The sequence below is a fragment of the Eschscholzia californica genome, unplaced genomic scaffold (genome assembly GCF_041429995.1).
Source record: "Eschscholzia californica isolate CP2 unplaced genomic scaffold, dmEscCali1.0.p SCAF_2, whole genome shotgun sequence".
NCBI lineage: Eukaryota > Viridiplantae > Streptophyta > Magnoliopsida > Ranunculales > Papaveraceae > Eschscholzia > Eschscholzia californica.
Window position 1 is genome coordinate 59,193,081 of NW_028238309.1, and position 23,314 is coordinate 59,216,394.

The window sequence follows — 23,314 nt, forward strand, 5'->3', positions numbered from 1 at the left end:
ATAGTTTACTCATAATTTTGAGTGAGGGTTTGTATACATGAATATGTTTTAGATAAACCCAAGTATTATTATTATATAACTAGGTATTTCCACCGCCCATTGGTGTAACGGTTGGACACCCCTCTTAAGCTCATGAGGTCGTGGGATCGAACTCGCTGGAAGCAATTTGTCATCAAGATTTGTCAAATGAAATTTAGACAATATATAAAGTAAATATTGTAATAAATTTATCGGACTAACGTTGATCGTAGTCGATTTCTCAAAAAAAAAAAACTAGGACTAAGATAGCGTAGTAGTTCGATATAATCATATCGATTATATCACTTACAAATGTGATATTGTTCAAAAGATTGTCTGATTCTGTAAACCAAAAATGTTATACCTAATAAATGAAAATATTAACATTCTTGTTGGTGAAAATAGAGGAAAATAAACTATTTATCTCCAAACTTGGAATCAAACAAGTATGGTTTGGGATTATTCCCTTGTTATAATAATCCAAGTATATTACAATTTAAAATCCACTTAAACATGAAATTAATAAACATAAAGACTGGTATTTTCACTTCAATCCGACGTCATATCTTATATTATAAAACAACACCCTCTATAGTCTATAGTCTATAGTATACAACATGTATAAACTTACTAGCAATAATAAAATGTTTTCGATCGATCTTACATTGATCCATAATTCACCATTTCCCAAATGAAAGGAGGACCTGCATAAATAACTTTAGGCAAACTTTTAAATAATAAGCTAAGGCAAACACAAACTGCAGCAATCGAAACCATTGACAGCATTGTGGGTCTGTAGCCGAAGAACGTGTTCTTAGTTTTGTATATTAGTTTCTGGTCGCAGAGTTTGCATGACTGCCCGATGGGCCTCATTGCGGGTTTTTGGATCTGGAGTGCAGCAATTTTGGTTGGATCGGGAAGCCCGTTTTTCTGTTTTTCGTTGTTGCTGGTGTCTGAAATAGTTGAAGGAATATCAAGAATTACATGACCTGATTTGCTGTTGATTTTCTTCTGGACCAAATGGATGTAGGAGTAGTGGCCTCTTATCCGTGCATAATCTTCGGGTGTTAAACCTGTTTTGTCCTGAGCGTTCTTCCATGCTACAACTCCAACCTACTCAAGAAAGATCAATATAAGCATCTGACAAAAGCTAAAACAATGTATATATATATAACCACAAACTAGCGAGGTTTGGATTGATGCTTCAGGAAAGTGTTCGTCAACTTGTGCGATAAGTAAAGAAAACTTCAGCGAGTGATTGATGGGCGTCCTCCATCCGATATTATTTCTAAGAAGGATGCTACATGTATAGACGGTGACCCTTCCACATGTACATCACTCACATTAGAGGTGAACTGATGGCTTGGACTTAAACCAGCCCGCCACAACCTGCCACAAACACCTTTAGTGGGAAAGGCGAAAGTGTGGCGAAGCTCACTTTGGTTGAGCAGTAAGCCAGTAACCGCTATGTCTCTCTACTCGAGAGATCAGTGTTCGAAACTTACTATTTCCAAAAAAAAAAGTGCAAGTGCACAGAAGGATCACCGGCTGCACATTTACAGTTTCCCTAGTACGAGAAAAGGATAGCGGTGAATATCTTAGAGCTGTGCAATTGACCCATTAATTCGACATCCAGGTTTTCGTATATAGAGCGGGTCACTAGTAAAGAATGTTGGTTTATCAGAATATCTAAGTAGGAACTCTAAAAATAAAAACTAACTGTACAGTACTCGGGCAGTTTGGGGTTTTGCTGTTTTGGCTCTGTATTTCAAAATTAAACTATTTCTGAATAATAAATGAAGTTAGGGAAATACCGATCCCGGGTCATCAATTAATGCATCCAGCAGAGACTCGCAACCAAATCTACTTGCTGCGACATGAAGAGGAGTCAAGCCCCCGGGCCCAACAGCATCAGGTCTAAATAAGAAGTCACTCGAATCTCCGTTAGCCAGATGCTTCTGTTCTAGTTTTACTATTTTTGAAGCTTTATCAGGTACATATCTCAACAGGAGATCCACCATCGAAGTACAGCTTCTTCTCACGGCTCTATGAAGAAGACCCATCTCCGATAGAGCGACTTCAATTGAAGAATGCTCACCTGCATCAACAATTCCTTCGAACAAAACGTCTAAGAGTTTCTTGACCACAGCACACCAATCCCGATCCATAGAGAACTCCACAAGTCCTCTAAACCGTGTGAAAGTAAAGGCATCTGTATTAAGATCCATGTTACCCATTTTAGATCTCAGACTACTCCTATGAAGAAGCCACCCTATTTCATGGATAAAGTTAAGGGCCATATCTCTAGCTCCCACTCTTCCAGATTTTCTTCTATCTTCATCATCAGATTCAGATTCAACTCCGGATTCAGATGCCTCTAACACACCGTCAAGCATACAAATCTCGGAGCAAACATCCTTTTCTGCAACTATAAATGGAAAGGAGCTACTGCTAAGCTCATTGTCATCGACCTGTTAGACACAACCAGAATCCTCAATAAAGGTCCAGAAAAAAGCCTATAATTGGGATTTCGAGTTAGATGAAGTTTGAGTTGAGAAGATGGTAGCTTGAAGCATAGAGAGAGAGAGAGAGAGAGAGAGAGAGAGAGAGAGAGACGCCGCACCTCAATGAACCCTCTACCAATGACATCGGGGACAGAGCAAGTGAAGCTGACGCACTGAAGCTCGTCACTCTCGCTGAAGCTATCAGTACATTCGACCAAGTTGTTAACAGCTTCTTGAACCAGATAATCCCCTTCCAACGCACAAAGTAACCTACAAGTGCAGGATAAAAAGAGGACTTAGTCACAGACACGTCCGAGACAAACTAAGGGGGGGAAAGAAAACTGAAATTTATTTTCCAACACTGCAAAGAAATGGTGGAATTAAAGCGTAACCAGAAGAACACAGTAGAGTAAAAATAATACCTTGTGGTGGGTTGAAATAGATTAAAGCCTTTAACTATAAACTGAGCCTTCTCAGATACAGAAACTGCAAGAGGTCTGATGCTTGATATCATACAATCATTATGTTCTTTGAAAGGTATTGGTCTGTCTAGCACAACCTGACCTGCAGCACAATGAAAATGGAATCAAACAACTGACACGTAAATTCGAAAAAAGTTCAAAACTGAGCTACTTTTTGCTACATTTTTAAGTAAACGTAAAGCGCACAGACCAGTGTAGATAAATGCTACTCGATCCTGCACTTTAGCGTAGATCCATCCTGTTCTCCAGAAGGGATCGTCGGAAACATCCAAAAGCCTACTTAAACTGGAGCTTAGATCACAGTTGAGCTGTATTAAAAAATCAAAAGTTGGAATTTGAGTAACAAGTTACATGAGCCTAGTCAAAGTTTAGATTCTATGTTCACTCCATCAATAATATAGAAGAAGCATACTTCCTCCCACATGGATTCTGCTAGGCGAAGGTAGATTGTTAGCATGATACAACCAGGTCTAATGTAGCTCTGAATGTCGGTAGGACTGTGAGACAACCAATTAAGAACCTACAATTTCGGAAAAAAATTAGAACAACAGATAACTGATGACCGGTGGCTAGAGAAGAATAAATAAACTACTTAAGGCATCGGAAAATACCTGAGCTCGCAAAGCGTAAGGAAAATCACTTGGATCTTTGCCGAAGAGTTTAAATACAATTCGATCTGTACGGCTCTGGATTTTACACAAGACCGGAGTGTTAAAAATACAAGTTCTTACCTGTGTTTACTTAAAAATGATATGCCTTAAATTTGAAAATTTAACTTCAGATTAAGAGCATCTGCAACCATATGGAAAATTGGAGACTTTTTTCCTCAAATGGTATGCGAAATACCCAAAGATTTAGCAACTCACTATTCCTTTTGCCACTTTTTTGCAAGTTACTGTTCATCACTTAAATTACTTCTATGTCCTATTTGCTTCTACAAAGTAAGATGCCGATTCGTTTAAAGCTATTTAGTAATTAAAAATAGAAATTAGCAAAAAATTCGGTAAACACCATTTTTGTCTTTGCCGTTGTGCCAAATAAAAGGATAACAATGTCAATTTGGCAAACGAATTGACAATCCTTGTTGGAGTTGCTTTTAGTCATATAAAACTAACTAACCACCCTAAATAAGTAATAGATAGAGTAATAGACCTCAGCCCTGACATACTATGCATTTGAAAAAGGTCCAGCTAAGTGCGAGACAAAACAAAAGCAAACCTGAATATCTCCACTGGAACTTGATGGCGACTGATCTGATGCTGAATCGGAATTTCCACTCGTTCGAGGGGGTCTTGACTGTTGTGATTGTTGAATCCATAAAGGGCAATCAGGAGAATTCGTGAAGTCCAGAGGGGTCTCGGGTCTCTTCAAACCTTCTTCGGCTTCTTCTGACTCGATATAGATACTATTCAAATCAAAATCATTTAATTTGTTCCCCTTCGTTGTTTCTGCTTGAATGCCCTCTCCGACTGGAAAAAGAGTTGCAGGCTTTGGATATACGTTCTGCATGGATAGACCCCAAGCACTATCCCTAGTACTTCCATCATGTGGCATCTTGGATGCAACACCATTAACACATTTATTTGGAGGGCTTTCATGCAAATCTTGAGTGCCAATACCACCATTTATTCTAGAAGTAGAGCCCAAATTCCTTGAGGGTTCAGAACCAGCTGATAGCAAGGCCTCTACTATTTTTAAGGAAATCCCAGCAGAAGTCGCGTTATTTAACAGATCTTGAGATCCTGCCTGGGAGCTAGATATGTTCCTCCCACCAAGTGTGTTAGTGAGGCTAACAAGGTTTCCTAAAAGATGAGAAAGAACATCCTGATTCTTTGTTTGCTCCGAGTCATTAGCTGCATTTCACATTCAAAAAAGTAAGTTGATCACAAAAATAACAAGACAGAATGGAGCAAACGAATGTCGTAAGCTTAAAGTATAAGTAAATCACCAAACATCTTGTAGAAAGGATTATGCGTTAACGTTTTAGTGCAGCAATGAATAATAACTTTTCATATTTAAGTCAAAGTAGAAGTACTGACAATGTAAATTGGAGAGAATTCTCAATAGAGCGACCAATAAGTAACTGCTTGCATTATTATCATCAATGGAACTTCCATTAAAACCAGCTTCACGTTGTGATTTTCTCCTTCGCTTATTATGACCTGCTAAACGTCTACGACAACTTCTTTTTCCTTCATCGAACTCTTGAAGAAGATGAAATCTGCACTCAATTAAGAAACTCCTTTAATCTATGTAGACATACTTTGCTTATGAGGGGATTTGAGGTAAACTAATAAAAGCTCACAGAAATCAACTTTGTGAAAGGCCAATTTAGTACGTATGCAATCTTAATTCGCAGGTTCACTGAAACTGAGGAGAATCTGCACCAGTGATACAAAACAAAAGATGGGAGAATAGACCATTCGAATGCAAGCACTTCATATTCCATTACTGGTTTTGAATTGACAGTTGAATAACCAACAACAAAGCAATTGTAAGGTAACCCACCCACATTTTACCAAAGAAGTCAAATGACAAAGGACAATAAGAAAACAAAATTAGTTAGTATTTACTCTATCTACCTCAAAAAAAAATTGGAACCCCTTAAGCTGCTTGGATAATTATGTTAGCAACTTGTGTTTGATAGCCCCCTACCAATGGAGAGTATCACAATGATAGAGTCAGCCGAATCATAAATGTTCTACGGAGGAAACTTCGAGAGAGAAGATTCAAGAGGTCTGTAACGATCAAGATAAAACGAATGAACCGACTTCAGATTTTGGCATTATCATCACAAAGAAGAACTTCAGGGTGCTAACGATTTAATAACTAGCTTTGTAGCTCTAGAATGTTTCATAGGTGAGTTTTACAAAGATAGGCTAGTTTTCACCGTTCTGTTGCAATTTTATTTTCATGAGAGTGTGGCCCGTATGAGCTCATTATCTCAAACCCGTGACAAAAGGCGTGGTTTTGGAGTACGTTTATTTGCCTCCCCCAACAACGGAATCATTTTCGTGAAACTCGTGAAATGAATGCACTTCATAGAAGTATAGAACACATTTCCTTGTTATCAAACACAACCAGGCGACGTCTTTGTAATCCCACTTTCATACCACTAAGCAACAAGACATACAAAAGTATCGAACTTTGTAGAGAATTCGCAATGAATATGACATAATTGTGCAGGTCTAATAAGTTTAACCACATTTATTTGAAAAATTAATACTCACCTACTGCATTGCTGACAGAATCTCTGCATGACATTGCCTACAACAGCCTGAGTAGCCTTCGAATGCGTTTCACAAACCTTATGTCGTCTATGGTAATCCCTAGCATTGCTCAGATCAGCTCCACAATCCTCCACTTGACAAACAGCTCGATTCGTGGTAGTTGCACTAGTATTAGTAGTATTTTCCAATAACTTCATCTTCTTTCCAGCTCCACCATCAACTTCCATGGTTGGATAAACATGGTGTTTACCAAGCTTCAAAGATAGATTCTCACCTTCATCAATCAACTCATCATCCTCATCATCTTCAACTACAATTACCCTCCTCCTCTTCTCTAATTCATTTTTACCTTTTTTAGTTTGCAAATGGATCTCATCAGAACAAGATGAAGAACTATTTGAAGTATCTCCAGAAGTTCTAACTGGAAAAAATTCTCTATTATCAACTGGAACAGAATTCAAATTCCTAGCAATAAAAAGATCCCCATCCCATTTCCAATCATTCAAATCCCATTCTAAACTCCTTTTTCCCATACCAATTAAATCCTTCTCTTTCATCATCATTCTACTCTCCATCTGTTTTTACACCCCCCCCAACAGCAAATTCAGTTAATTCCACACAAAAAGAAAACAATACAACCAGCAAAAGAGGGCTAATCAAAACCTAGAAAAAGAACTCCAAATTAAGCAATTTTTCTCTTAATAAGTCTCAAAAATCCCAGATAAACCAAGAAATAGAGCACCAACTAAACCATTAATCCAAACAAGAGATACCCACTTACCCAAAAAAGAAAAGAACCCTAAACTCTAATTGATAAGAACCTACTTCTTGCCAAAACAAGAACACATCAGACACCAATTGCTCCTCCAGACAGTAGTTAAAACTGAAAATCTGCAAAAACCCATGATTTGTTGTGGAGAAGATCTATGAATTGACTGTAAATGAAGAACTTTGGTGAGAAAATCAGTAGAATTTGGAAAGGAATAAACAAAATTTTGTTTGAGAAGAGTAGTGGGGAAGAAAGAAATAAAAAGTGGTGGGATTGGAATTGGATGATGGGGTAACTTAAACAGACAGACATACATAAATGAGGGTTTGTGACTTTTGTCGTTAAGACTAGTACTACTATCACACACTATTCTTTCGTTTATTGTTTTGTTTACGCGGAATCCAAAATTTTTCTTTCATTCTGTTTCAACTTTTTTGGCCTTGATGAAAACAATATCATTATAAAATATTAAAATCTGTTAACATATAATCTCCTGATTGAGTATACATTACATCTAAAATACACATACGAAAATAAGCAGAACAGTACTTGTTTCATATAAAGCATGTGTATAGTTCGATAAAACAAACTTTCACGCTACTGGTTTGTTCTTTAGGAGATTTAGTACTAAACTATATGTCTTTGTCGTCGTTGCTACTATATTAACCATATTTAAATAAATATTTTTATAAATACTTTTTTTTGAGAATATTTTTACTCTTTTAGAAAATATTGTTTGATGCTTTTATTTTTTCAAAGTTTATTTGTCGGAGTTATTTAGCAAAAAAACTTGTCATAGAAGAAAGAAGAGAGGAGCAAAAACACTTCGAGAGCACATTACAACCAAGAGTTGTTTGTTCTGTTTGGAAATGGTGAATCTCTCTCGAAATAGAATATATATGACATTCGACATGAACCGTTCTTGTATGCTAACGGAGGATGTATTTGGACAATGTGAGGAAATACCAACAAAATTGTGCCAACATTTGCTTGAACTATCCATTTGTCTTACGAAAATTTCTAGTATAAAATTTATCGTTGAATTCTGAAAATTTTGCTAGACAAAAGAAATTGTGACAAAAAATATTTGTACTTAAAATCAAGTACAAATTAGTGATTCAATTATAGCCTTTGTACAATTCAAAAAAAAAATCAACAATTAAAAATAAATTATAGCCTTTGTAGTGTTGTGTAGTTAGAATTACTCTAAACATTAACCTCTCTATAGATCCTCTCTCAAAAGTTTAAACTCGTTTTTCCTTTAGATTATTCTAGTTCTTCAGAAAATAGTCACATTGAACTCAAAATATTGAGTAGCACCAAACAAGAAGCGGCACTAAGTTCATCTTCTTGAAGTTGCAACAAAAAAAATCATCTTTTTGAATGGTCATTTTTCTTTTAACGAAAAAAAGATCTGAACTTGGACCCGACAATAGTTACTTTTACCAAAGGGTTCATCTACATCGATGTGTCTTTAGATATCCTCTTGGGCCTGGAGACGGGGCCAAGGTCTTCTAACCGGACATGAGACCGCACCCAAGTAAGTTCATCTTTTCGAACGGTCATTTTTCTTTCAACGAAAAAAATCCGAAGTTGGACCTGTTTGGACCCGCCAATAGCTACTTTTACCAAAGGGTTCATCTACATCGATGAAAACTTGGGTCTTTAGATGTCCTCATGGGCCTAGAGTCGGGGCCAAGGTGGTGGTTAAGGTGTGGTGGTGGTAGTTGAGGTAGGGTGGTGGGGGGGGGGGGTGCAATGCTTATTGTGGTGGTGGTGAGGGTAAAATGGTATGGTAGAAGTTTAGTTGTGGTAGTGGAGCAGAGATAGAAAATAAAAATTCGTCAAGTAAAATTCATGCGTGTCTCAAAGAAAAGTTACTTTACTTTGAAGTCAAAAGTTAAAAATTTTAACTACAAAAAAAGTCGAATTTTAACTTAAATAAAGTCGGTAATTTTTGCGTACCAAACTAGCTTTTCGACTTTTCTACTTAAATAAGCAAAAAAGTAACTTATTTTAATGTTGCCAAACGACACCCTCATCTACATGGATGAAAACTTGGGTCTTTAGATATCCTCATTGGCCTAGAGACGGGGCCAAGGTCTTCTAACCAGACAGGAGTCGGTACCCGTCTATATGGGACCACCGTATAAAAGCTCACCATGTGCATTGGCCATTGGGGAAACTGATATTGTCATCTTCTTTGATAATATCAATTTGCTAATGCCCCACACAACATTCTGACCATAAGATCTGTCATGGAGATCTATATGTTCAGAATCTCGAGGCAGATGCATTGCTTACATTTTGCACTTCAAAGGTTGATCATGTGACCAATAGTTTGTTTTTTTTTTTTTTTTGATGAAGACCTATAGTTTGTTTGTTAATTCGTGTAACTGACACAGATGAAAATATTTCAGATGAATAAAATCCTACCTTTGGAATTCATAATGTACTACTAATTGGTTTTGATCAACTCAAAATTGATTGCCCTATCTCTTTAGTGATTTTCAAATTATATCGATAAATGTTGATTTGGACATTTGATATTACATTATTTATTTTCTTTTTGGTTTCGAGACTTGTACAATTTGACTTTTCTTCATTATTATAGAAATACAAATAATAAATACTAAATCCATTATTAAAAAATAATACTAATCGTAAAAAGTTTTTTCTAATTTTATATTAATTATTCTTTATACTAATTAAATATGAGAATATTGAAAATTTTGATTTGGATTAAGGTAGAACCAGGAAAGGTGTAACTGGAATTAAGAAAAAAAAATAAGTGGAGAGAGACCGAAAACCAAGGAGAGGTGGTCGGGTTGGGATGTCAATATGTCAATGGCAAACTACTCTATTGACCCACGCCAACAATTTTGAGTTTTAAATTAAATAACATTTTTGAGTTTTCCCTTTTCTTTTTGTTGAATGGTTTTTGAGTTCTTTGTTCCATTAACTAAATGAGAACTTAAAGAGTAAATCAAAGAGAGGCTTCTAACAAAGGGTTTTATTTTTCAACAAAAAAAAAAAACAAAGGGTTTTCTTTTCACTTGGGGAGCCTCTAAATTTGATAGTGTCTTAGGGTTCTCAACTCCTACAAAAATCTCACAACTCAAATCTCTATCTTTTTGTGCTTGTACAATGGAAGTATGCGAAATTACAACAAATAACTTAAACACAGATAACTTGACTATGATCAAATGAATTACGATAATAACTACTAACTTAAAAGAACAAATAACTTGACTACGACAATGCTCATTTTGCTCTCATAACATTCATCTATCACTATTACAAACAATTCATATTGTTTTGCAATTATTTCCTTGGTGTTTTTGGTCATTAAGTCTAGTCTATATTGTCTTTTGTTTTTGCCGAAGTTCTAAATTTGTTTTGTTGTATCGATAGCGTTTCTTGAACCACTAATCTCCTCTCGCTGTCGGCCTCTTCTTTCTCCTCCCAAAATTCAGGTGGAAAGTAGAGGATGAAGAAGTTTTCTCGGCTTGGCATCTTCTAATTCATTACTTGCTTTACTCTGAAGTGGTCTTTGTTGAGTATTTATAGAGGTTGTTTCTTCATCTGAACTGGAACATATCTATTTTTGGTGTTCTTTTAAAATATAATAATAAGAACATGAACTTAAAAGTCCGTGATTGGTATTTTTATCATTCACGTATCTTATTCAACTTCAAAATCAAATAAAAAAAATTATTCACGATTACACAAAATGTTTAAGAAAAAAACGATACTGAGAGCCCTTTGGGGAGCAGCCGAGGAACTCCCCTCTTGGAGTCCAAGGATGGGGTTGGATTTGCAAAGTTTTAATTCGATAGTCGACCCCGAGTCTGTTGGTATTGCACTTAAATACAGATCTTGATAATTTTTACATTTTAATTCAATATTCAACCTCCCAACCCACAAACAGACACACCAAAAGAGGCCTAATATATGTTTTCTTTGTTAAAAAGGACTAATATATGTTTTGTTTTTACTTTTAGAAGTTCTAAGCTAAACTGGTTTCATTTTCTAGAAGAGTTAAGTCGAGGAGAATACTCAAAAAATCTTATGCTAAAAATTGTCTAGGAGTTTAGAATCAAAATGTTACTTACATACCATTATATAAGTTGTTTTGAATTGGAATGTAGTCCACCAATTTAACTCTATTGTGTGTGGAATGGATAAAGTAATCTTATATATGATTAGTTAATGCAATATGAATTCGAGATGCCAAATCAATTGCTTTTATTTTTCTTTCATTTTTTCCTAAAGTTTATTTAGAGATGTTAATGTAAACGCCTAGGAGAAAACATCTATAAAAGTTAGCATTCCGAGATTTTAATATTATAAATCGGTAATAAAATTCCTTTCTACTGCTTTGATAGCTCAAAATGTGTATTTACCCATTTATGCATTACATCTACCAAATTTGGTATGCATCACTTTTACCAAATTTTACTACTCAAGCAATTATATACACATCAATAATTTATATTACAATAATTTATATTATAGGGTTTATTTCTAAAATAAGTCTTCGCTCAATAAGCAATTTTTTTTTCTTTTTTTGAAAAATCGACTACGTTAGTCGTTACAAGGCATTGATACATCATGAAGATGTGATGAACACGATAACTGTCTAATTTAAGCTATAACGAAAGAGGCTTAAAACACGACAGAGGCCTAAAGCCTTACAAATTTTGATAGCAAACTGCTTCCACTAAGACTCGATTCCACGATCTCATGGACTTAAGAGGGATGTTCAACCGCTGCCCCAAAAGCTGATGGAATGTTCATTAAGCTATTGATTCACACTTAGAAATTACCACCCTAGCAAAGACAAAAAGGTAATTCATCATTTGTTTATTCAATTATTGCTTGGTAAAAGTTATCTTTTTATTCAATTGGAATAATGAATAAAAAGGCAAACTAAGATTATGGGGGGTGGTAAAAGATAATAATAATTATTATCATTATTATGGGGGAAATTAATCAGATAGGAAAGCTCAATGGAGTCTTGCTTCATCTTGGTTCCCCTCTGAGTGCTTTGACTCATGAAAAGAAAAGGTCCACTACTTGTTAATATTCTGTCTTTGTACTCAGGAACAGCCATGCCTCTAACCCTAGTTAATTCCTAAATAAACTTCTAGAGGAATGCTAGAAATAGTGGAGATGTGATGTAGGCAATGACATTAGTGACCAGTATTCAAAGTATTTCCCTTACCTCTCCAGTCTCCATAATGGTCTAGATTACAAGTACAAACAAGAATAAGGTTGAATAAAAAGAAAAACAGACTCACTTTCACTTTTAAATTGTAAAAATTAATTGTTGAAATTGTATTGACCAAGCATGATTAATGACGGAAATAATAAGTTAGGAATTTCCCTCTGGTGGCAGCAGAAGGAAATAAGGAGGAGAGTGCTCGATCTATTTGATCGAGTTTGTGTGGACTTTATTTCTTCTCCTTTGCAGCTCTCTTCGCCTCTCAATCTCTATATCTCTCTTTGCTCCGATAGAGGAGAACCCCTCTTGACATTGGTTAGCTATGACCACCAATGACTACGTATCAACAAATCCACCACCCACATGTACAATGCTATGTGCCTGAATGTAGTTACCATATATCCTCATCATTAGCGTTGTGTTTATTGGGTTTACTAGAGCTTCGCCACCAATGGAAAACCTCATGCTGGTAGATTTGAAAGAGATAGAATAAACAAAAGAGTTAATGCTAGAGAGAGTCTCATTGTTAGAGAAAGACAATTAGCCAAAAGAGTGAAAGACCCTTTCTTTGGCGATTGGTAAGGGGAGCTGGAGATTGTTGTTGGGGAGCTGTAGTACAAAATCAATTTTTTGTACTACAGCTCCCTATACTAATTTGGTATTAGGAGCTATTTTTTTGGATCTGAAACTAAATAATGGAATATAAAGGCCAGCGCTTTGGGGAAAGCTAAATAGTTTCCGGGGTTTGAAATTTTAAAGGGAATATGCAAAATTTTGAAAAGTTTCCGGGGAAACATATTTTATGGGGAATATGGCTCAAAATAAAAAACTCTCCCCCTCACCTCCCTCCACCTCACCTCACCTCCCTCCACCTCATCTTCTCTCTCTCTTCTCCGATAGGTCGCCGACCGGAAAATTTTCCGACCGGCGACCATGAAATTATATTTTTTTTCTCTCACATCTCTCTCTCTCTAAACTCCGGCGAAGGGAAACCCCCTTCGCCTGAGTTTAGAGAGAGAGAGATGTGAGAGAAAATTTTTTTTTTTCATGGTCGCCGGCCGGAAAATTTTCCGGCCGGCGACCTATCGGAGAAGAGAGAGAGAAGATGAGGTGGAGAGAGAAGCTGAGGTGGAGGGAGAGAAGTGAGGTGGAGAGAGAGAGCTGAGGTGGAGAAACTATTTTGCTTTCCCCCTAATATAAATTGTCAAACAAAATTGACCAATTTTTGACCAAGTCTTCACACCCCGGAAACTATTTAGCTTTCCCCAAAGCGCTGGCCAATATAAATGGATTAGAAAAAACTATATAATTCAAAATTTTAAAAATTTTGATAGTAATTTTTCTTTTCTATTCCTCCTTAAACCCTAAATATTTCAATAACAATATAGCTCTCTTTCTTCTCCACAATCAAGTTATACAAGAACCATTACTGATAAGCAACTAGTCCACTCTCTTCTCTATTGGATACTAACGTTTATTATGTCTCACGATATCTATGATGTTGCTTCTTTAATGGAGGAAGAACATATTTTTCAATTGAACCAACAACCACCAACTCAATCAAACAATGTTATTATAGATGAAGATCTATCTCAAGATGTAAGAAACTTCAAAGACAAATATTTTCGGTTAAATTTTTTTTTTTCTTCCTTCAATTTTAAAAAATTGCCCAAAAAGAGGCTGAACCGTTCGGTTCGTTCAGATATTTCCCTGGGGAAATTTTTGAAACATTTCCCCCCAGCTAAGGGAAATTGGGCAAACAAAGGTGAAAACAGTAAGTTTTCCCTAGGGAACCACATATTCATGATATTTTTTTTAACAAATTTCCCCCCAGTTGAGGGAAATTAGCAAAAAAGGTGAAAACAGCCTAGGGACCACATATCCATGATTTCGTCATTGTAATAACAGAACCTCAAAAAATGAAAAAAAAACTAGGTACATTACTAAAGTTTCTTCCCATTTCTGAAATTTGGTGAATAGTATGATTATATTAGAGATATAACATATCAATTCTCTTTACAAAATAGTCACAAAGAGATTCATCAAATTATACTATTGCCAATTTTACTCATAATCTTTATCCCCATCGCTTGAATCGCCGCCATCGATTGAATCACCCTCATCTTTTTCGTCTGAGACTTGATTTCCCTTTTCAGCAGAATCTTAATATATGCTTTCGAGGGTGTCTTGCATTTTCTTCCTCGATTTCGGACTTATCGGTTTGTTTGTGTCTTCGCCACCACAAGCTTTCCTATTATCTAAAAGTTTACCAATTCGCTTGTTCTGCAAACAAACATAAAAATTCTAAGTACATAACATGTTGTAGTAGTCTACATTTGTTTACAGTAGTTGATAAAAGATTTAGCTTACCAAACGCCTAAGTACCAGAGTCAAATCAAAGAACATATTGCAATAACAAGTTTTGAAGCTAACACAACAATCTTAAGTATAACAAAAAGGGGAAAACAAATAAGCAACTTATGACAAATTCTCAGCAAAACCCTAGATGTAAAACTCACTAAAACCCTAGATATAAAACTTAAAAAAACCCTAGAAATTAAAAGGGGAAGAAAAACTCACAAGATTTTAGTTTATGTCTTCTTCATTAGAGAAAATACTTGGGTAGAGTTAGCCGGAATTTTGTACTTGATGACCGGAAAAGATTGAAAAGAAGTCGGACAGAGATTAGGAGAGACGATTTGAAGAGAGATCGAGTGGAAATAGAAGGCATCGTTTTTTTTCTTTTCTTTAATTTTGATATATTTCCATGTATTACACTTGAGTCCCTTAAATTGTGAATCTTAGAAGGTCTTTAAAATAATAACTCAAAACTTGCATCTCCCTTTACTAATCTTGGAAGCTCCCCAACCATAATAGTTCCCCAACAACAATCCTTAGCTCCCCTTACCATCGCCCTTTCTTTTCGTCTAGTACTGTTCATCGATTTGGTGTGGGCTTAACCAAAACTTAGGACCAAATCAAAATGGTGTGTGCAAATAGTAAAACCCATGGTACCCATAACACTCCCTCTTATCTAATGAGGTGTTTGTGGGTTGGGCTCTGCAATTCTAATGGCGCCCTAAAAAATTCTTATATAACTTTTGCACCTCATTTCTCATGGAGCAAAAAACAATTTTTCTTTGAAAATTCCAACATTTTCCAGACCATACGTTTGTCAAGCATCTCAAACCTACAACATTAAAATATAAACCTCATTGAGGATCTATGCCTCCATTATGAAATTCAAATATGACTTTGTATCATTTGAAAAATTCAACCTCTCACTTTTACAACCAAATAATAAAAGATAATCAACTTGGACACCTTGAGCATTTTTGCTCGTATTATCGATTTACTAGTAGTTGTCTTTAAGTTGATATTAACAAACTATTCAGTTCGCCATAAACTCTCCCCTAGAAATCCCAACAACACCTATCAAAATTCCTAGTTACAAAACCAAATTCTAATATCGAATGCAACCGAAGTTTGAGAATTCATTTGTTAGGAGTTTCATTTCTTTGATGTAGATAGTTGACAAGATAAAAGTTGGGTGCTTCTAAAGGCACCAAACCAAAAGGTTGTTAGCATCCATCTCTATTAGCACCAGGCTCAACTGTTCATTTCTCTGTTAGCACCGTTCAACTATGTAGGCACCAGTCAAAGCCAACTTAACCCTAACACTTCCATCCGTTTATCACAAAATCAAACAAAATCTATCGGACGGACTGAACCAGTCCGAGCCTTAAGAGGACCAAACGGATCAGTTGATCCGGGACTTAAGAAGACCAAACGGATCAGTTGATCCGGGACTTAAGAGGACCAAACGGATCATCTGATCCGGGACCTAGGAGGACCAAACGGATCAGCTGATCCGAGACTTAGGAGGACAAAACGGATCAGCTGATCCGGGACCTAAGAGGGCCAAACGGATCAGCAGATCTGGGGCTTGAAAAACATCCCAATCCTCACTCTCTTTCTCGTGAACTCGACCATGACCAGCTCCTCTGCTACTTCTCGCAAGGTTTTCTTCATCCTTCTTTCTCTAAAAACCCTTATTCTCATCTCTCTCTCTCTCTCTACCTTTCTGAATCTTGCAATCTTTCTTCTACATTTACAAAGGGGATATAGAAGGGATGAAGATGAACATGAGAAGGAAGAGAAGAGAAAATGAGTTTATTTTGTGGATGAAATTTGGTGAAGAAGGAAGAAGAGAGTGGACCCATTCTTTTCAATTTTGTGTATTTACTAACAGAAATAGAAAGTAAATAAGAAAAAATGAAAATTTTTTTACTTACACTATCTAGATGAGCACACATGATTTTTGTTTTGGAAAAAAATGAATTGGTATTCTTTTTATTTTGGAAGAAGAAGATGGAAGAAGCAAATGAAGGTGAATATCACCCACATTAAAAACTGGTGCTTATAGAGAACTCGGGTCAATGGCTATTGACCCGAGTCAATAAAATTTTCGGATGCTAACAGCCTTTTGGCCTGGTGCCTTTAGAAGCACCCAAAGTTTAGTCTTCCTACAAACTTATTGAATACAAACAATTAAATATTTTATTGAGAAAAATATGTTTTAAAGAAATGGTTTTCTGAAGTGTTTTCTCTCTAACTTGGGCCTAATGCATGCTTCCGTTTGAGAAAGTGGAGATAAAACTTTTCTATTTCATAAGCTCTCACTAGTAAGTGTACTCCTGGTGTAAGAAAATGTAAGATCATCTCCAATAGGGGCTTAATATCTGAAATTTAAGTGTCCGTTACATAAAATCTTTTATTCTATCATGGTAAAACTCTGAAATGAAAAATAGTTAAATTAGAGATTTTTATGAAGATATTCTAAATTTAGAGTGTCATTCTGAGATTTTCTAAATATCTTAGTCATCAAAACTTGAGTTTAAAGTAATTGTGAGAATAGTCATACATGGGAGAATGGATAACCAGCAACAAAAAATATAACGTATAGGTCCTCTCCGCTCATTGTGTAACTAGCACCAAAGAATATATTGTATATTTTTTCTCCGCTCATTGCCAATAGATTTTTGAGTCAGATGACTACAAGCTTAACACTAAATACTAAACATTGTATATTAACGGAATAAGAAAAAGTAAACAGATTCTGCTCATAAATTTTACTCCATATGATTTGCTATGAATCGCAATTTCGTAAATCAAAATCATGATTAAATGAAACCAAGAAAATCTTTGCTCAAAATTTACTTTAGCTTTTCTTGTTCGGTAACATTTTTCGTATCGAAACAAAATATTTATATTCCAATTTTTTTTTTTTTGAGTAATATTTATATTCCTATTAAGTGTAGTTGTTTTATCGAAGAGAATTTCATTTGCTACTATTTTTGTCCAACGAATAGTCAGACAGCAATGCCACGTGGTCCAATGAAATTAGTCGAATGAAGTAGAGAGCAAAATAAAAAAGAGAAGAAAATTCCCTCAAGCAAACGAAACTTCTTACTCTCAGACAAAACCATCGTTTCTCCCTTTTCTCTGTTTGTTAGTGTTTCAGATTTATCCACCACCACCACCACCACCACCACCACCGCGTACCCGGTGGTTTTCATTTCCCCAACCTCTCTCTCTCTAACTTTCTCTCTCTAAAACTCTCCTCGGAGTGATCTGAAAGAAAACAAAAAGTAACAGGCGAAGAAGGAAAAAGGTCAGTATTTTTGCCCTAAATTTTCTTTATCTTGCTCTTGTAAATCTAGAGAAAAGAATTATTCTATTAGGGTTTGATTTTGATTTTATGCTGCTCTTTCCAACTACACTTTCAGTTCGGACTAAGATTATTTTTAGGTAATTTTGTCGTTCTAATATCTAGAGTTGACTGAGTATTGTTTGATTATTTCTATTTTTGATACTTTAATCTTTATTATTGAGTTTTAATTGTGTGGAAGATGTTTATCTTTTAATCTGCTAGTATTTTTTTTTATATTTTTAATCTGTAAGCTATAATTTCCTCTCTTTTTTGTTTATTCACAGATGAGTTGGTAGGATTAATCTAGATGATGGGAAAACAAAAAACCGTAATAAGTTGAGTTGATAATTAAGATAGTAAGGATTTTCGGCACTGAACTTTGGAAGACTTCGAGAGTAATGCCAGCCCTAACCCATGACTTACTTACTCGAACATAAGCGAATAAGGCAGTCATAGTGGCCTTTCAGTGTATTTCCTCGAAATTTAGAGGAGAAAATCTATTGATACATCAAGTATAAAACTAATTCTATTCTGGTGGTCAATATTTTTTCACCCGAGTTTTGTAACTACGAAAGCAATAAATGAAAATGAGTTGGATCAACCGTGTCCGTAAGAAAGGAATCTTATTGTTTCTTTTTTGTAATTGAGTTGTACGAATAATCCTTCTCAATTTTGAAACAATGATATGATTACTTGAACCATAAGGCAAGACTACCAGTTATTCACGCTTCCATCGAAATTCGACTCCAGATATCTCAAGTTAGCAGATTCTTAGTTATCTTCTTCCAGTACAAACTCACCGGTTTCAACGGATACGTAAAACAAAAATGTGGCAAAGAATGACGCATTGACAGCCTTAACTGTCTCCACGAAATCTGCGCTTCCTCCACCTGCAATTTGGCAATATATGGTAGTCTCAACTGCTCGACTGCAATCGTAACTTTGTATGACCCCTTAAGAATCCAAGGTAGCATTTTCTAGTGTGTTCATAATATCCAAAAACTAGACTGCAATGTGAAGATCTAAATTATGTCGTCAATGTTGTTGAGTTCTATAATAGATGTAAGTTCACATTTGCTTCACGTATAATAGTAGGTTATTCTAGTAAAAGTTGACAACTAAATGTCAAGGGTAGGGAAACTAAAGAGTAGATCAGAATCCGCCTCAAACCCTCCTTTCCAACTAACTGGATGTATATATTAATATTTCCACCCTCCTTTTACTGAGAAAGTTTTTCTGTTGCCTATTCTGCATGAAGGAAGGATACCACGTTTAGGTTTAATTGCAAATAACCACTAATTACGTTGTTAAAAGTGGAACCAGTGTTCTACTTTTGTACTACCCCTCATTGCTCCTTTTGAACTATTATCTGTATTCAGAGAAGGGTTGTCTGGAACTAAGCACTTTAATTGAAGATTTGATTATGTCAAGGTTTAGGCTTTATTGATATTGACATTGACATTTATCATATCCAATTGGGTATAAATATGGTTTTATGTAACAATATCTAAGAAAGACATTGTTTGGTAGTTTTGCATTTTCTATGCAAACACTTTTAGACATTATTAGGCATTTTCTATTCAAACAATATCTAAGAAATGCCTTCGCTTCTAATTATCTCGGTGCCGTTGCTGTTACGGGGGTTTCGGTGGCTTTAAGAATGTTTTCTAGAGTTTCGTTCATATGGTGGAGCACTGACTGAGGATTTTCTTTTTCTAGTTTCCACTTTAGTCATCAAATAACAAACTGCACGACTTATTAGGATTAATTTACCCAAACTTATGTTTATAAACAATAATACAAGTGAACTGCTTTGAGAAGTATTTTCTAAAAAAAAGAACTGCTCTGAGAAGTGGTGGTCGTTGGGTTTGGGTTTCTCAAAAGTTTCTGAGATCATGAGATGTAAAGTAATCACTATATTCTCGACCAAGGAATGAAACTTCCCGAAATTTCACCGAAATTTCGCGAAACGTTTCCTAAAATGAGATTAGGTGCACGAAATAACACTTACAACTATTTCCTGCATAGTTTCCACCGACATGATCGACATTTCCACCGAAGTTGTGGGAAATATCGAAATTTCCACCGACATGATGGAAATTTCGACCGACATAGTAGTAGAAGTCTAGCAAAAAAAACCGGAGAAACTAATACTAGAAACATATCCATTTCTTCGTCCTTTTCATCTTCATTTCTCTTAGATCTTTCTTGATTTTTATGTTATGTTTTCCATGGTTTTTAAATCTATTTGAATGATTTACGCCTTGACTTAACTGCCTAAATTGATTTTATCTTAGTAACACCTCTAATATAACTGTGTAATTAACGATACCTTCTCAAACTAACATAGTTTGTTAATTAAAATCAGTAAGAATGTTATCTTTTAGGTGTTATAGCCAAAAAATTATTCAGTTTACCCCCGGAAGTAACTGTGTAATTGTTAATACTCCCTCAAACTAATAAATAATGTTAAACATCATTTTTATACTTCATTATGGTTTAATAATCTTGTTATACATAATTGCATCATATTTATATCATTTCTGTAGATTTGTAAGATTTCCACACTGACCGAAACATTTCTACAAAACGTTTCCACTTTTGGACCGACCGAAATTTCCACCGAAACCGAAATTTCATTCCTTGTTCTCGACATGAAATATCAAGTTACATGCCTTCTGTTGTAATGCATATTTACTTTTATAAAAGACATTCTTTATGATGTCTTATTAGCGAGCTTTTTTCCCCCATGCTAAGTAAGGATTGTTTGTTCAGGAAGGCGCTATTTCACAATGGGTTGCTTTGGTTGCTGTGATGAAGATAATATCCATAAGGCGTCTGACGGTGGAGGCCAGTACATGGTCAACAATGTTGCAGGTAATACAATGGATGATAACTGTTACTTGCGTGTGAGCTATTCTCTATCTTGGATTTTCTTATATTATAGTAGAGAGCGGTAAGTTAGTAGTGCTGTTCTAAGGAAGTGGGAAGGGGTTTCCTTCCAGAATAATTCACTTTGCTCATTTATTTTATTTTCTTTTGCCTGTTAAACGATGCTGATAATCACCTAGAGTTTCTGGTTTAATTAATTACAAATTTAGAAAGTCAGTCTTGATTAGCGAGCATTCCTATTTAGATTAGGATTTTTATTTTCGAAATCTGAAGGAGTTGGATTCCTCTCTATAAGTAGGCGTCCAACCCAGAGGTTAAAATAATTCTTTTTATGTTTTATTTTGGGATACTTGGTGAAAGAACTATTGTTTTAAGGAGAGAGAACAAAATTTCCTTAATTTTCGAAACCCGAAAAGATGTCTCTGATTACTATTTAGGTTTTGTTTATCCATTTAATTTGTCAACTATCCTGACTAGAGCAAATTGTATAGGAAACCATGGAGGAAATCAGGCTTCAGATCCGACGAGGTTTAGACCAACTGTACAGGTCCAGCCTATTGCAGTTCCTACTATTTCAGTTGATGAGCTTAAGGATGTTACAGACAACTTTGGAACAAAGGCTTTAATTGGGGAAGGTTCATATGGAAGAGTTTACTACGGTGAACTGAAAAGCGGGCAAGCTGCTGCGATAAAAAAGTTAGATGCTAGTAAGCAACCCGACCAAGAATTTTTAGCTCAGGTTAGGTTCGATCTGTTTTTACTTTTGGCGAATTGTTTGCCCTTTTTGGTTTAGCATCAAATGATTGATGTATTACTTTTCAGGTTGGAATGGTGTCAAGATTGAAACATGAGCATGTTGTTGAGCTAGTGGGTTATTGTATTGATGGAAATCTGCGAGTCCTGGCATATGAGTTTGCTACAATGGGATCCTTGCATGATATTCTTCATGGTATTTTCTAACCTCTAGTGAATAGAAATCTAGTTTGTTATACTGAGTAAAGGTGATCCTTTTAAACTTAAGAACTATGAACTGAAGATAATGACTGTGACATGTGATCTTCCTTTTCTTCTTAGTTTTTTTGGTTTATCATCAACTTTTATCTTAAATTCTGATTGTATGTTGGACAGACATGTGGTGGCAGTTTTGATTGCTTGGTCATGGAACACATTTTTGATTTGGTCATTTGTTGATATAGGACGGAAAGGTGTCAAAGGGGCACAACCAGGCCCAGTTCTCTCTTGGGCGCAACGAGTTAAAATTGCTGTAGGTGCTGCAAAAGGACTTGAATACTTGCATGAGAAAGCACAACCTCATATTATTCATCGTGATATTAAGTCCAGCAATATCCTACTTTTTGATGAATATGTTGCTAAGGTCGCTGATTTTGACTTGTCAAATCAAGCTCCTGACATGGCAGCACGCTTGCATTCTACCCGTGTTCTTGGAACCTTTGGATATCATGCACCAGAGTAAGAAGCACTTACCAAGCAATATACTTGCATAACTTCAATACATTATAATCTTATAGAATTCTCTTTGACAATGAAAACACGAAATGGATTGGTACCTTCAATACTAGAATAACGACCCAAATCATTCTGGTTTTGGATATACAGATATGCAATGACAGGGCAGCTGAGTTCAAAAAGTGATGTTTACAGTTACGGTGTAGTATTGTTAGAACTGTTGACTGGCCGTAAACCTGTTGACCATACATTACCAAGGGGTCAACAGAGTCTTGTAACTTGGGTACGTAATTTCTTTCCCCACTTCGTCTCATACTTTCTCTTGCTCTTCCTGTGTTAAAAGAGCCTATTTTATTGGTATTTGAGTATGCTATCTGCAAATCGGTAGTAATTCCTTATCCTTTATTATACTTGTATTAAGTCTTCTGAAACACTTTACATTCCAGGCGACACCAAGACTTAGTGAAGACAAGGTCAAACAATGTGTTGATCAAAGATTAGGAGGAGATTACCCTCCTAAAGCAGTTGCAAAGGTAATCACATTGCTTTTAGTTAATACCATCTGAATTATCGAATTCTTTTCTGCTCTTAGTTATGAACTTTATGTGTTGGATCTGTTTTTTTCTAACATATTTTCTCTCTCACCCCACGAAATAGATGGCTGCTGTAGCTGCCCTATGTGTGCAATATGAAGCTGATTTCCGACCGAACATGAGTATCGTAGTGAAAGCTCTCCAGCCCTTATTAAATGCCAGACCTGGACCCTCTGGTCAGGCCGAAACGGCAAACCTGTGAATAATAATTTTACCAAGATTGATCTATACTGTTCGGAGTTTGTGAATGATCTTTCATTTCTTGCTGGATTTTTTCTTCGTCTGAGTTAATTGTTGCGCAATAGAATGTTTTCAGGGGAACAACCAATACGATTACCTTAGTACATGGTTTTAAGGGGCTATTTAGATATAATGTCGTATTAAGTTGTTATTCTGAAATGAATTCAAAATTTGCTGCA

At 35.7% G+C, this 23,314-nt stretch overlaps 2 protein-coding genes and 1 long non-coding RNA gene across 4 annotated transcripts; 1 reads left to right on the plus strand and 2 right to left on the minus strand.

The window, feature by feature from the left end:
* Positions 1–437: 437 nt before the first annotated feature.
* Positions 438–7,644, minus strand: LOC147559679 (squamosa promoter-binding-like protein 1). 2 transcript variants are annotated; one of them, XM_086661576.1, is made up of 11 exons: positions 7,016–7,628; positions 6,235–6,809; positions 5,044–5,225; positions 4,223–4,857; positions 3,616–3,690; positions 3,417–3,524; positions 3,195–3,312; positions 2,945–3,086; positions 2,642–2,792; positions 1,833–2,489; positions 438–1,131 (listed from the first exon to the last, which is right to left on the minus strand). In XM_086661576.1, exons 2-11 carry the CDS (start codon positions 6,807–6,809, stop codon positions 679–681), a joined length of 3,096 nt encoding a protein of 1,031 aa, XP_086517702.1. In that variant the 5' UTR covers positions 7,016–7,628; the 3' UTR covers positions 438–678. The 2 variants fall into 2 exon arrangements, with proteins under 2 accessions (XP_086517702.1, XP_086517701.1); XM_086661575.1 differs by having other exon boundaries at positions 6,235–7,644.
* A 6,522-nt stretch (positions 7,645–14,166) lies between these two features.
* LOC147559680 (uncharacterized) lies at positions 14,167–15,041 on the minus strand. The gene is made up of 2 exons (XR_015233637.1): positions 14,811–15,041; positions 14,167–14,513 (listed from the first exon to the last, which is right to left on the minus strand). It is a non-coding gene; the product is annotated as an uncharacterized LOC147559680 (long non-coding RNA).
* A 2,548-nt stretch (positions 15,042–17,589) lies between these two features.
* LOC147559681 (pto-interacting protein 1-like) lies at positions 17,590–23,314 on the plus strand. The gene is made up of 8 exons (XM_086661580.1): positions 17,590–17,904; positions 20,719–20,820; positions 21,327–21,574; positions 21,658–21,784; positions 22,032–22,305; positions 22,453–22,585; positions 22,749–22,835; positions 22,960–23,314. The coding sequence occupies exons 2-8, from the start codon at positions 20,736–20,738 to the stop codon at positions 23,095–23,097; spliced, it is 1,092 nt and encodes a 363-aa protein (XP_086517706.1). The 5' UTR covers positions 17,590–17,904; positions 20,719–20,735; the 3' UTR covers positions 23,098–23,314.

Coding starts and splice junctions, on each gene's coding strand:
- LOC147559679 (XM_086661575.1), bottom strand. CDS start 6,809: ATGGAGAGTAGAATGATGATGAAAGAGAAGGATTTAATTGGTATGGGA. Junction 3,525..3,615: donor CTTACGCTTTGCGAGCTCAG/GTATTTTCCGAT, acceptor CCGAAATTGTAG/GTTCTTAATTGGTTGTCTCA. Junction 2,793..2,944: donor CTATTTCAACCCACCACAAG/GTATTATTTTTA, acceptor CTGCACTTGTAG/GTTACTTTGTGCGTTGGAAG.
- LOC147559681 (XM_086661580.1), top strand. CDS start 20,736: ATGGGTTGCTTTGGTTGCTGTGATGAAGATAATATCCATAAGGCGTCT. Junction 21,575..21,657: donor ACCAAGAATTTTTAGCTCAG/GTTAGGTTCGAT, acceptor ATTACTTTTCAG/GTTGGAATGGTGTCAAGATT. Junction 22,306..22,452: donor TTTGGATATCATGCACCAGA/GTAAGAAGCACT, acceptor TTGGATATACAG/ATATGCAATGACAGGGCAGC.